The sequence below is a fragment of the Protopterus annectens genome, chromosome 8.part0 (genome assembly GCF_019279795.1).
Source record: "Protopterus annectens isolate FY-2018-M chromosome 8.part0, PAN1.0, whole genome shotgun sequence".
NCBI lineage: Eukaryota > Metazoa > Chordata > Ceratodontiformes > Protopteridae > Protopterus > Protopterus annectens.
In genome coordinates, this window is record NC_056741.1 from 1,845,367,533 (window position 1) to 1,845,382,466 (window position 14,934).

The 14,934-nt window shown below is 38.2% G+C and overlaps 1 protein-coding gene across 1 annotated transcript in view; it reads left to right on the forward strand.

Moving 5' to 3' along the window:
- The window catches only part of LOC122808573, a 185,294-nt gene extending 181,188 nt beyond the window's left edge, over positions 1 to 4,106 (forward strand). Inside the window, exon 7 of the mRNA XM_044079531.1 lies at positions 2,824 to 4,106. Within this exon, the coding sequence (XP_043935466.1) occupies positions 2,824 to 3,635 (812 nt within the window). The 3' untranslated portion in view covers positions 3,636 to 4,106. The remainder of the gene's footprint in view (positions 1 to 2,823) is intronic.
- Positions 4,107 to 14,934: the final 10,828 nt, after the last annotated feature.

Below are 14,934 nucleotides of genomic sequence, written 5' to 3' on the forward strand. Positions count from 1 at the left end.
CAAATTTTTGGCATTTAGCTTCAATCCATTATTTTGCACCAGTTATTTATTTAGGACAAACATTCCTGCAGGATGGATAAGTCAGTTGGCGATTCAGTGACTGTTCCTAGCTTGCAAACATCAGTAAACTTAGTCAGCCAGAGCCCTTTGATACTGGCTTTTACTTCAGAGAACTAGATGCCTAACAGGAGAGGTTCCAGCACAGAACTCTGGGGGACTCCACTGATGACTGGTCTCTTTGTTATGGTAACATCCCCTATTTTGATTTCCTGCATCTTATCTGTGAGCCAGTTTGTAATTCAGCAGGTGACACAGGGGTTTATTCCCATTTGTCTGAGTGAGGGATTGTGTCAAAAGCTTTGGCCAGGTCAAGGTAAGTGGAGTGTACTCTTTTGCCTTCATTCATTGCTTTAGTGACCTTTTCAAAAAAGTCCACCAGGATGAGTAAGCATGATCTACCCTCATTGAATCAAAACTGAGATGGGTCCAGTGTTTGGAGGTTCCTCTATGTCCTTATTAATTAGTTCTATGATAAGCCTTTCTATGGCTATACATATGAGATTGGTCAGACTGATGGGTATGTAATTGGCTGGATCTGTGGAAAGTCCTCCCTTATATAGGGGGATAACTGTATCTCCATTTTATAGGTACAAAACCTCTAGACTGAGTTTGAACAGTGTAGTTATGGGTTAGCAGTATGGGGTAAATTGTGCTTCATGTTATTTAAGATGCATTCAGGGATATTTTCAGGACCCATTGATGCAATACTTTTAGCTTTTGATCGAGTTTTTAGGACTTGGTGCTGTCTGATAGAAGCAAGCCAATTTCAGGTATATCTTAAGAGACAGAGGGACGGGAATGAAGGATAAAGTTAGAGTATATTTTATCGGCCAGTAGGTTCAGCCTCAGTGTAGGAAGCATCATTCATAATCTGCTCAGTGCATTGCTGCATTGTACTTTTGAGATTATGAACATAACTAAAAAATGTCTTGTGATTGTATTTTGTCTGGTCAGCTATGTTAGCCTCAAACTTTGCAATGGTGGATTTTAATATGTTCCTGAGTTGTTTATTTCATCAACAAGGGTTCTATCATTCTTGGAATTATTCTTTTTACTTTTTGTCAATATTCTCTTAATTTTATTGTAAAGCTTGTTGATATTATGGGTCTACCATGTGGGTTTGTTTCTGGGGTGTGTCCTGCCCTTTTTCCTACAGGGTACATCAGTATATGTGCAGCTGTTTACATGCTTTTATACTTTCTTAGCCTGTTAAGATTTCACATAAATGGTTCACAATTAAAAGCTGTCATTTTTTTTTCAAACAGATTTACAATGCTCCTTTTTGTATACAGGGAATCCATCCTCCCATATATAGATGCATAGAAAGTACTCCTGACATGGCAGATTAATGGTTAATTAAATTTGCTAAAATAGCACAAGTATTCAAGCCAAACTCATACACTGACTGCCTCCCACCAGTTGCAATACCCCTCCATAAATGACTTCATCTCTGATGTTTGACTGTTATCAAGTGAAAAAAATTCTGGTCACAGAAATGTATTTCAGTTTGTTTTACACAAGTGCACAAACGCTACTGCTGACAATGTAGATTAATGTTCAGTTTCATTTACACATATTCTGCTGCCTCCTTATTGCTTAAAAATAACAATTTTCTGACAGGATGCAACTCTGATATTTCACGGTGATGATGAGAAATAAATTATGGCCATAGCAAGGTATTACAGCTTGTTTTGCACACACGCACACACACACACACACACACACACACACACACACACACACACACACACACACACACACACACACACACACACACACACAGCCCCTGACAGACTAGTTGACAGTTGTTTTTGTATATAGACTGTCGCCCTTCAAACAAAAGTAACTCCTTTCTATGTGCACCTCTGATGTATGACTTTGAGTGAGTTAAAGACATTTTTGGCTAACATGATGCATTTCAGGTGTTTCTCTCACACAGCAATTCCTTATGCCAAACCATTTTAATAGTTGTTTTAAATGTGATCCAGAAAATGTCAAGCAATCTACACCTCTCCCCTCAAGAAAAACATAACCCATTTATAACCACATACTCATCTGAAGTTTGACTTTGTCCTGCTTATTATCTGTTCCTCTCAGATTCCATATACTTACCTTGCAGTGCTGTGATCTCTTTTTCATGCAAACCATTTACCCCAGACAGACAAAAATGTTGAGAAATTTCATCTGCTTGTTCAGTCACAAGATTTCACTTAAAGTTACAAGTGAGCAGGTGTTTTTACTTTGTCTCATCCATTCTCTAAATATAATATTCAGCATCCTTTTCCTTTGGTACTAGCACCTTTCCCTGTGTTTTCCATATTAGAAGTTCCAATCATTCCTCTTGTTTTTTTTTGTTTGTTTGTTTTAGCTTTTTTAATCAGTAAGATACATTTGACTCTAGTTTAGTCAAACCTTTGCTGTTCGTGGTATGGCAGCATTATTTTAATGAATATGCTTTAGAAGGTAGGGCAGTATATTTAGCATGTTAAGGCAATGAGTTGTAAATGAACTGCATTCTGTTGATCTGTGATTGATTCATACAACCTCCATGGTTTACTGTTTTGCAGCATAAAAGTTAAGAACTTATTTTTAACAGTATAATCTTAAAAATATCCATTTTTAGTAATATTGAATTCCGGATTCCAAAAAAGTGAAACTATATTAATATTGGTAGAAGCACTCATGTTGTCGCTAAGGAAAATTGTGCTGCTGCTGATTGATTAGTAATGATATCGCTTTTGTTTGTTTTTAAATTCTTTTTAGTTCAATGTTACAGTCGACTGCTGTCAAACATCAGTGAGCCTCTTGTGTCTGAGGTGAATCACCAGGGGACATCCTATCCATTTGGAGCTTGGGGAAAAGACAGCATGGTAGGACAACCTGATAAATACTGGATGTATGTACTGATCAGCTCACATATCTATGTCAACTACATGAGAATCTACCCAACCTTTGGCAATTTTGTAAAGAAAACCGGCTACACAGATTTGGCCCTAACCTCATCCCATACTACAACCAATTCGATAATGGGCCCTGGTGGTATCCTGTATAACAATAGTCTATACTATAACTGTTATCGAGCAGGAGACATCTGCAAGTATAATGTAGTAACACGTGCCATCACATCTTCAACCATTCCAGGAGCTGGATATAATGACAAATTTCCTTACTGTTATTATTCCTGTTACACTTATACTGATATTGATTTCTCAGCAGACGAGAAAGGCCTGTGGGTTATATATGCCACTGAAGCAAACTACGGCAACATTGTGATAAGCAAGCTGAACAGTGAAACTTTGAATATCACACAGACCTGGAACACCCGTCTTTTTAAAAGAGCTGTAACAAATGCCTTCATGGTCTGTGGCATGTTATATGCTACCCGTTTTGTCACAGCTGATGTAGAAGAGATCTTTTACATGTTTGACACTGAGACCAGCTCTGAGCTAAGCACACTGAAAATACCATTCACTAAAATTGGTGGCCGAGTTTCTAATATCCACTACAATGCCAATGACAAACGATTGTATGTTTTCAATGAGGGTTACATGGCTGCTTATGAACTCTACTTTTAAAAGGTTTTGTTTAAACATTTCAGCTTCTTAAAGCAATTAGTTAAAATTCCATCCATTAGACCAAACTTCCTAAGTTACCATTCCCAAACAGAGAGAAAGAGAGAGTGGCAAAAATGGACATTTCTAGCACTGAATACTCACAGTAATTACTGCAAAGTTATCAGTTTTGGGAAGACAGCTCTGTTATAGCCAAGGACTTCATACCTCTAGTCTTGCTGCATTACTTTTGCAGTGGAAGTTTTATGTGACTGTAATAAAACTTACTGCTTCTATTCCAGCATCAATACTCCCTCCTAAAACTGGTTGAGTATGTAGCTTATGGCCCCCCTCCCCAAGAAAACTAATGTGACAGCATGTTGTGATTTTTGCAAGAACAGTCTTAGTCTGTAGTAAACTTTCTTCATTTTAGCTGGTATCCCTGTATCATGGTTAAGTTTACTAAAAATGAAACATTTTGGACACCCCTGATGGCAACATTTATTCTCTTTGTTGAGTTATACTTTGAGATGTTGGTACTAATATGCCTCTTAGCTGCATAATGAACACAGGCACTGTTTTATTACCTTTAGTGGCTCTTTCTATCTTCGTCCAGCTTTTTCCGGTTGGGGGTCACCACAGCAGATCACCTGTCTGCTCATGATTGGCAGTGTAGTTTTATGGTGTTGAGCTGCCAGCCCGGCACCCAAACTTCCACAGAAGGCACATGCACACACTCATGCCTAGGGCCAATTTAGAGTATCCAATCTACCTACAGTATGTCTTTGTGATGAAATTTGAGCACCTGGAGGAAACCCACACAACCACAGGGAGGACATGCAGACTCTGCACAGAAGGTACCCCAGCATCGAACCGGCAAACCTCTTGCTGTGAGGTGGCAATGCTAACTGCTGCACCACCGTGGCTGCCCTACCTTTAGTGGCTCTTTCTATGAGAAATGAAAACTTTAGTAGCTTTTAGGTCATGCATGGATTTTAAAGTGACACACTTGAAGAGTTTGATACTAGAGTACTTGAAACATTATCTGTAGCTGGTGCTCCTGTGTTGCACCCTTTGTAACACTGATGTTGGCACTCTGTGAGTGCAGGAGCTGTATGTTCTCCTGTAACCATTGTTTCTGAAGTACTAATGGCAATGAACTCCATTGAAAGAGGTTTCAAATGGGGTACTTCCAAGCTCCCTATAGGCCTTTCTTTAGCAGCATTTTAAGTTGAAACAGCTCCAATTTCCCCTTGTACAGAATGCTGTGTTGATTATTGCAGAATGTGCAGTTTTGTTCCACTAACCCTAGACATATAACCTCACAAATAGAGACATTTTCTGGGAAAAGTAAACACTGAGGTATTTCTGACCTCCCACAGAGTCCACTTACATGTGCCTTTGCTGCAGGGAAACATTTTGTCTTGAGTATTGAAAGCTACTCTGCAGTCAGCAGTTCTTATATCTTTACCTAGACTGACCCCTACAGGTATACTTTTGAAATGCAGTAGGCTTTCACATTGTCACTCTTCATAGTAGGATGCTCAACACTGACGTTACTTGTATGCTCTTCTACAGTCAGTGACTATCACCTGCTACAAATTTTGTAAGGAGATTTGGGGACAGTACTACATGGCTATTCTATAGCCATTGACATTTATCAACATCTGTGGTGATCTGTTGTAGCTATCTATGACAAGCATATCTGTATTGCATTGAGGAGTTTGACCCAGAGTCAGTTCAGATTTATCCAGAATAATTCCTAGCAGTGGAACTGTATTAAGTGAGCATATTATCAGGGCCTTTTCTTGGGGAGGACTATAAAATCAGATGCATCCTTGTTGCATTTTCTATTGTCTTCCTGAAGAAACCATGGCATTATTTGCTAATCATCATATTCTTGGTAACATAATGAAGATTGTTCATGTCTAAGTATTTAGCAATTCCAGAACCCAGGAAGGTTTCCATATGTAAGCAGATCTTTAACTGAGAAACACCAAGTTTAAATTGCAAGGTACATTTTTATTAGTTTTGTTAAGAAGGGCAACCAGGAAGAATAAGCCAATCACATAGTCACTGAGAATGCCTGCTGCTCTGCTTAAACATTTCTGTATTGTTTATATTTCTTCACTAATTTAGATTTAGGTACGTTCTAAAAACTAAGTAAAATTAATCACATACAAATGCAGAAAATATTGACTAGTAGGATTGCCAAACTGAGATAAAAAAGCAACAATATATTCAAGTTTGTTTGTGTCTTTCGGCTTTTCCCGGTTAGGGGTTGCCACAGTGGAACTCCGGTCCGCTAATGATTGGCAGTAGACTTTTACGTGCTGGCTTGCCGGGCCTAATGCACAACCTTCAATGAAGGAATGCCCATTCACGCATGTCGCCACACAGAAGATGCTCTAACTGAGAATCGAATGGGCAACGTCTAACTGTGAGGCGACAACGCTACTGCAGCACCACCACCGCAGTCAGCAATATATTCAAGTATATTTAACATAATCAGAAGCGAGTAAGCAAGTTCAAAAATATTTGTATTAGTGGACCTAGTAAACAAACCCATGCAAAATTAGAAAGTATAGTAGTAGTTCCAAAAGTACATGGCATACTAAGAAAAGACAGACTCTCTAGTACACAGTTTCAAAACTGTTAACATCCCACAAAGAGGAGGAGAGGAGGAGGAAGTGAGCCAAATGATGACATACAAAGAGCAAACATTTAAGGGAATGGGTGACAAGGATCATTTGAGGAATACAGACCAAGACAAGAATTTTATAAATAGTGTACAATCTGATAGCAACCATGTCAACTCTGGCTGTTCTAATGTGACAGTAAGTACAGGTACCTGTAAGTAACTGAAACAGAGGTCCATATTAATTACAAAACAGCTCTGTGCCAGAAAGACCCAGGAATAGGTGTTTACAGTAGCCCATATATTTGTGTAACTAGATTTGCAGCAATTTGTCTGCATTTGTTTTTGTTTTAGAGCTGGACTTCTTGTAAGTAATGCTCAATTCACAGAGAACCCATAAGCTGTTGAGTGACCAGTTACCATTCATGTTTACAAATAGTAATGATCTTTTGTTATATAACTGAAATTAACAAATGTATCCAACAAAAGCAGACGCAAATAAACTACTATAATACAAGAAAAAACTTCTACAAGCCACCCCGGTCAGACTACAACTTACATTCAGCTTTGCACCCTATACTTCAGTTTGTAGTGTCAGTGTACATCAGCATCACTATCAAGTGCTTGTGGTATCTGGATCTGCAGTTTGATGTTGCCCTGCATTTCATCTCTCACCTTGACTTGCTTCAGAAAATGTTATTTTCTCAGCTGAACACTGTGTCTTGTCTCACTTGCTTATGAAAATGGACGAAACCACAATCTTTAAGAGTCTTACCACTTTGCGGGTACAATGCATTCCTATAAAACTTATAGCCATAACATCTCGCAAACTATCACTTCTGTAAACCTTTCTAAACAGGGTATACCAGATTTTCTGATCTCCTTCTTCATCCCACTAGCAAGAAAACACTGATCAACCAAGCCAGAGCCAGATGGCTCCCAATAACTGAAATCACCAAGCTGCTCACTTTGACCCTCATCTATTGCTGACTCAGTGTGTTTTAGTCTCCCTCATTGTTATGCACTCTCTCATGATAAACTTTCAAAACAGTGAACTCATACTCCTTACGCTGCCAGTATCTATAGCAGGCAAAACCAATGCTTCTGGCAGCATGATTTTATAGTCAGTTATGCTAAATGTCAAGAGTGCCCTTCTGTGTTATGTATACTGAAAGCCATCACTTATCTACAGTAATTGTGAATAAAGAATAAAGGTATTTGCTAGTACTTGGTGGACATTACCTCAGTGGATGTGTGCCATGTGATTTTTGCCTTATGTGTTTTGACATTAATTACTCAAGTATATTTACATAACAAATCATTTTTTTGTTTTTACTGTTAGATGATATTTTAACAGCAGTGTATCCTGTATTCATGATTTTGTATTAATACTGCATTCTACAATGTTTTGGTTGTGGTCTATTGTATTTTATGTGGTGAAGCTGAAAGGGGTCCTTGGGCTTAGCACACTCAATTATTTACTTAGTTACTAAATAATTAAATAAATGCATATTTAGTTTTTGGAAATTGGGCTCACATTGTGAGAGGAAAAAGATACAAATGTATTTTTCCATACACTGAAGTCCTAAACACAGACATATCATAAGGATATTGTAACAATGAAACAGGACTGACTGAGGGAATGAGTGCTGTCTTTACAGTAGAAATAGAGGGTTTGAGATTTCATCTTAGACATTAGACAACTGAAGTAATTTCCAAAAAAGGTGTGACTGCTGTGTTATCAACAATGAGATTTTAATGCTATACCAGAAATAATTAGTTGCCTACATAACCTTGTATTACCTCATGAATGAGACTTTAGCTTTGACAGAGCAAGAATAAAAAACATTGTAGTCAATACTGTTGCTGATGCATCATCTGTCTTCACTTTTGAGTGGAAGACATATAAGTTAAGATGTTCTTAACAGTATTACTTGTCATCATTGTAAATGAACTGCACATTTCCTGCTCTGTTACATCCTGATTCTAGAAAGAATAAAATCAGGGACAGTTACAGTAGTAGCAGTAAATTAAATAAAATTGCTTTACTTACTCCTTGACAATCTTGTGTGCTATTCTGAATTTTGCTTGGTTTTAGTGTTGCATGTTTTCTAAAACCTGTAATGATTGCTAAAGTATGTTCTGAAACTGCAGTACCAAAATAAAATGTAAAACTCTTATTTTCTACAAGTAATTTACAACCATCATTTGTCTTTATTTTTTATTAATAAAGTGAAATTACAGTGTGATCATGGATGTGCAAACATCATATTGCCTTGTCCACCATAGGTAGCCTGTAGAATGTTTGGATGGTTTCTAGGAAAAGAGAAGGGCCATGTACAGATGTGTATGTAAGCTGCAACTGAGAAATGTTCAATTAATAAACCCACTTGCTTTAATGCGATCAATCTTTAGTGCATAGCATTTGCAGTCAGAACTGAAGCCCTGTGACACTTCATGTGTACAGTTTAAAATGTTAGAAGAGCTTTTTTCTTTCTTTCTTTGCTTGCTTATTTATTTATTTTTGTTCCTCAGCTTAAAGTTGAGGAAGGGGGTCACCAGATATGGGACAGCAACAGATGCAGAATAGCTATATACATCACTGCATGAGCAAAACAAGACTCTTATTTTTCCCCAAAATTAATATGTTAATACTGTTAAGGAATATTATGCTCAGCAAAGAGCATATTCCCTATGTATGTGACTAATATATACTTCACATGTACTGTCAGAAAACTGAAGTAGTTCATTACTGAATGACTAAAAAACAGAAGTGCACTTTATTGCTATGAGAACTTCACTGCTGCATACTTTGTAAATCCACAGGGCATTGCATCTAGTCCTCTATTAATGACAGTTCTAGTAAAAAAAAACGTTTTTTTTTCTGCCAAAAAACATATTTTCTATTTCTGTGGAAGACTTGCAAAATGATGGCATTATGACTGAGCACAGAGATATAGATAGGGTGGCAGTGAGTCTCTTCAAAGCACCTTCACCTTGTACTATTTTGGCAAGTTGTAGTTTTTTTAATTTCACTAGGTGCACTAAAAATTGATTGTTTCGGGTCATAGATTAGTACTGGGCTAACTGTCCTTGTGGGCCATTTTAAGTCTAACCAATTACCCCATGTGAGAATCCAACCCTGCATCTTGTGTATATAAGATAACTATTATGCCAACCTCAGATTTAGGCTTTTGTTTTTACTCAGTGCCTTAGACCTGTTGTTCATACAGAACTTTGCTGTGAATGTTACTTGTCATTGCAAGTTTCAGTACACCCTCAAGTGTAATTATAAATGTATTCTATCTGTAGTGGCAGATTGCTTATTCCCTTACTTACCTTTTGCAGCAATTCATCTGTCATCTATACTTAGCATGAAGTTCATAGGATTGTAACTCAGTACAATAGGAATCAGAGGACATTTAAGGCTACTGAGTCTTGTAACCAATACACCTTGCCAGGTCCCCTCCCAAGACTGTACCCCACTCTAAAGGAGGGCTAAACCAGTCAAAACCTAGGGTGAATTTATGAATATCCATCCAGTTATCCAGGTCCATTTATTGAAAGATAGCTTATCACAATGCTTATTTTGCAAACTGCATCTTGTTTCACTGATCTGCTGAAGTAGGTTAAGGCTCCTTGTTTTGGTATTTGTAGGACTGTTTGATTTGTGAAGGAACAAGAAATCCTGGACTACTGAGTCCCTGAGAGCACAGAAGGTATATGTCTCCTCTGAGGAGCTATTAAACACAGAAAAGAGGGAGGGGTAGTGCTTCTTTTTTTTTCATGGTAGCTTAGAGATTTTAAGCCTGTGTTTCTCTTTGTTAGGAAGTTCTGTGGTATTTGATAAGTCTGGTGAGACACATTTCAAGGTGGGCTTCATAATCTATATTTGTCTGATCAGTGGTGAATACAGCGGTACAATAACATATTTAGATTTGGATGATAGTCCCTTGGTGATCAGATGAGCCAAGTGAAGGATTTCCTGACAACTGTTGCTAACATGGTGATCAAAGGAGACCAATTATCAATCTAGGTTTCCAGGTCTCTAAATGCATTTTCATTTTGAAATGAGATATTGTAAATGCTTTATGGTGGGAGGATGGTTTGTCTGCTAAATACAACAATGTTGCTTTTTTAGCATTTAATTTAAGCCGATTTTCAATATACCAGGCATTTATAAATGTGAGTTCCTGCTGGAGGGCTTAAAATAATAGAAACTACAGGACAGCTGAGACTAATGGTCATTTATGCCTTGTCAGTTTCCACCCTTAAACCTTACCTCCTTTCTCAAGGAGTGCTAGGCCAATCAAGCCTACGTGAATTAATTTGTAAATACCAATTTAGAGATCAGGTTCCCATTTAAAGGAAGATAATGTATTGCACTGTTTAATTTGCAGTGGAAATCTATTCCAGAGCTGGGGAAGACATTGCACAAGAGATTTCTCTATCTTCTGAGTTATACTTATTTGCTGATGTAGATTAAGCTCTCTGATGCTCATTTTAGTGTGATTGATTTATGTAGACATAAGAGATCCAGGGCTACTGGGTCTCTAATGGTACTGAAGGCAAGGCACAGGTCACCACTCAAATGCCTATTGGACACTGAATAAAGGGACAATGTTTCTAGTCTTTTCTGGTAGCTTATGGTTTTTAAGCCAGTGAGCTATTTAGTCAGGAACCATTGTGGTCTTTCTAGTTATCTGCTATGTCTAGTGAGATATGTACCAACCGGGGCACTGTATTCAATGACTGACCTTATCAAAGCAAAATATAAGAGGACAATGACTTCTTTAGAGCTGCATGATATTCCTTTTGCGATCAGCTATGCTAAGCAAAAGGACTTCTGATTACTGTCACAACATGGCAATCAAAGGATAGGAAATTATCAATCCATGTTCCAAGGTCTCTGACTTCAAACTCATTTTGAAGTGGGGGTATTGTCTATGCTTTAAGCAATAGGGAGTGATTGTCTACTGAATGTGACACTATTATACTTTTTGCCTATAATTTGAGCCTATTATTAACCAGGTATTTTAAAAATTTAAACTTGTGCTGCAGGGCCTCTGCATCAGAGGTCGACATCTGTAAACTTGGTTAGCCAGAGATCCTGGTTCATGATCTGGATATATGAAAAGTAGATGACAAACAACAGAGGTTTTAGTATCAAGATCTGTGGAACACCCCTGGTTACCTTCCTTCTCCATGAGGAAGCACTTGCTAAGCACACTGTGTTGGTTCTTTTAGCCAATTTGCTATCCGTTTTACTATATAGTGTTATTTACCATATTCTCAAGTGAAATGGGTCTATATAATAACATCGACTGATAAAAACACCGAACACCCTTTTCTCGACACATCTTAACCAAAACACTAAATCCTAATAGGCCACAACAGCAATTTTTTCCCAGGGAAAAAAAGAAATTGCTGGGCCAACAAAACAAAACAAAACAAACCTACAGACAAAATTAAGTGGGGGGCTTTGCCCCCAACACCCCCCCATGTGGGAGGCTGTGCCCCCCACCTCCCTTCTTTAGTATACCGACTCTGAGATCACACTACAGTGGAGGAAACAGCAAATTTCCATCATTGGCCTAGGGATTTTTTCCCTGGAAAAAAATCATTGTTCTGGCCATTTGAGATTTAGTGTTTTGGTTAAAATGCATCGAGGTAAGGCTGTTCGCTATTTTTAACAGTTGATGTTATAATATAGACCCAAGTGAAATAACTTATGGAAAGATTCCACCAGTGCATGCTTAGCACTATTTTAAAAACAGATAGGTATGTTATCTGATTTCATGGAGGAAATGTTCAACTTTTGACACATTCTCCAGTGATGATAGTAGGTTTGAGAGATACAGATACCATAGGGCTTTGCATAGTTATCTCAGGAGTGAAATTTGCACTGAATTTATTAGCTAGTAAATTGGCAATGCCCACTGGTTCCAAATAGGTATTAACATTTAGTTTTGTATATTATTTATTTGCATTTGTTTCCCAGGATGGTCCACTGGGCCAAAAAGTGCCCATTTTCAGTGGAGGCCCAGGGAGAAAAGCTCCACATACAAAAGAAATTTAAACACAATCACATTTTCTACATACATAGAGAGATAACAACTTAAAAAACAGACATACAATCTTATCATAAACTTCTAGCTAGAATAACAGTGGCAGTATACATCTGCTTTGGATACTGTAGAATGAAGACAGGAAGAGATAGTTGATTTGAATGTTATTTTTTTTGTTTGTTTGTTTGTTTTCTAATCTAATTTAAGAAAGACTTACAATTGTTCTTGGCTTCAGACTGAGTTCATGGACTCCTTTATTAGATCTATTATATATTTTTTAAATTCTTATTCAAATTCCTAATATTTTTCTTGACTTGGTGGGGGAGTCTTTAGATCTGTAGTGTATTCTAATGAGTTTGTTCCATTTATTGTAGATTTTACTTATGTCGGTTGACCACCAGGGTAGTTTACTTTAAATTTCCCATTGTATTTCATTTAGATGGGACTGCTAATTGTATAAATTTTTTATGAGAATATGAAACTCCTTTCCAAATCTATCTGCTGAGGCGATGTCTAGACTGATATCGTTGTAAGTGAATTTTGAGATGTCATGACATAATTTGAGGATATTTGTGAGTCTGAAGTTTTTAAATTCTAACATGTTGGTTTCAGATTGGTTTCTATGACACATTAATAATTTCCTAAGATCCTGACATGTTAGCCAAAGATTTGTAAAATGAACAGGAGCAAAATAATGCAAGAAAGAGTAATAATTAAAAAAGGAGTATATTTTAATATGCTGAAAGATAAATTAAGCAATGCAGTATGATATTCCAAGTTTGAGTATTAGTGTCTGCTTAGTTAAGCGTGAATGGCATATATCTGATCATGGCTTTTTAGCTTAACAAAAAAAATAAGATGTCCACATCTGTGGTGTTTTGGTTTTCATCACACATACAAATACACAAGGCTATATAAACGGACACAGATGTACTAGTTTGCAAACAGACATATGATTGCTCAGAACTTACCCAACAGCAAATGATTAAATAAAAACATTACTCACAATACAAATAAAATCTGTCCCCAGGATTCATGACACAGTAGCACCAAATGCATATTAATGAAAGCGTGCTGCTGCCACAGCCACATGCATAGGAAACAAGCGCGAGTGCATAGGGCGTGTCGAAGTGCTGCACGGAGGCGTGGAAATGCCAGCTGTCGATGTGCAACCTAAAATGCTTGCATATAACAAGTTGCAAGATAGTAATCACATCTGTCAGTGTCCGTGGATACTGAAACGTCTGCAAAGCATGCAAGAAAGTTCCTGCAAACACAAAATGAAGAAGCAGACACAAATGCATGGTAGGGAATAATAGGTCCTTATCCCGCGAACAAATGACATGGAAAACTGTGTGCCCGTAGTCCAATGCAGTGTAGATAGCTATACCAAGTGGAAGTGAAACGCATCATATGTTAGCGCGCCACCAGTAGGTACGTCCAGCCCAATGGTTAGGGTCACCAGCTGACCCATAATGTGAGGGAGGGTACACAGCTGGGCAGATGTGTCCATAACAAAATACACAATAAATGTACATATCTAGCGACCGTATGTCCGAATCATATCCCACAAGGCATGTAATAGTCACATACAAAAGGTATGTCTGTATTTCACACACCAAATGTGACAGGAAATAGAATAAGCATGTAAACTAAACAGAAGGAGCATATAAACAGCTACAACAATAAGGAAACATGTAGGCTGAAAGGAACAGTATTATCCATACCATCAACTGTGGGTACGTGCTGTCCAGTACAGTCGGATATGTGTACGGAATATATCCCATCCTGGACATAGGGAAAGGTGGCATCCTACCAATGATTAGAACAGTCTGCCAAAATCTGCAAATCAGCGGTACAAGCCGAACTTGTCAGGATGTGTCACTGTTGAACGGGTGGTACCCGGGTATACCAACCATGTAATGAAAGTTAAGTATGGGTGTGTACCTATGTGCGTGAGGTATAGCATGTGGAAAGCAAACATGGCAGAGTAGTCCACACAACCATACAGGTACCTGACATATGTAGGGTATTCAATGTGGTACTCTGGCCGTGTCATGGGCCAACAACTAAAGCAGTGATGTATGGGGTGTGAGGAATATGTGTGTGTGGGGGGATGGGTAATGGTACAATCCTCCAAGGCGATACTGTGTCGTATGCAGAATAGGTGAACTGGAGGTTTATGAGGGAGCAGCGGGTGAAGCTGAAAGAAACACAAAAACATGTATAAACAGCTGCAATACAACCAGACAGGCCATACTGTAGAACACAATCCCACAAACATATGAATATTGAAATGTGCGATACAAGTGTATAGACATGTCACCGGCACATACCCACAGATTGGTCCTGATGGAACTGGCCATAACAAATGCAACACACCTGGATGCATAATGGACTACCCAGCATCCACTCTACATCACACAACCCACTCCCTTACCTGAGCATCCACCAAATCCAGCCATACTTGGCCTACTGGTTTGGTGCAGTCACATCTACACATAGTGACCACTACGCATATGTAGTAGGTAGTGCCACCCTAGGCAGTTGCAGGATTGCACACTATGTATCCCTTGCATGTAAAACCCCCAGCACATTTTCATAACACCAGAAGAAT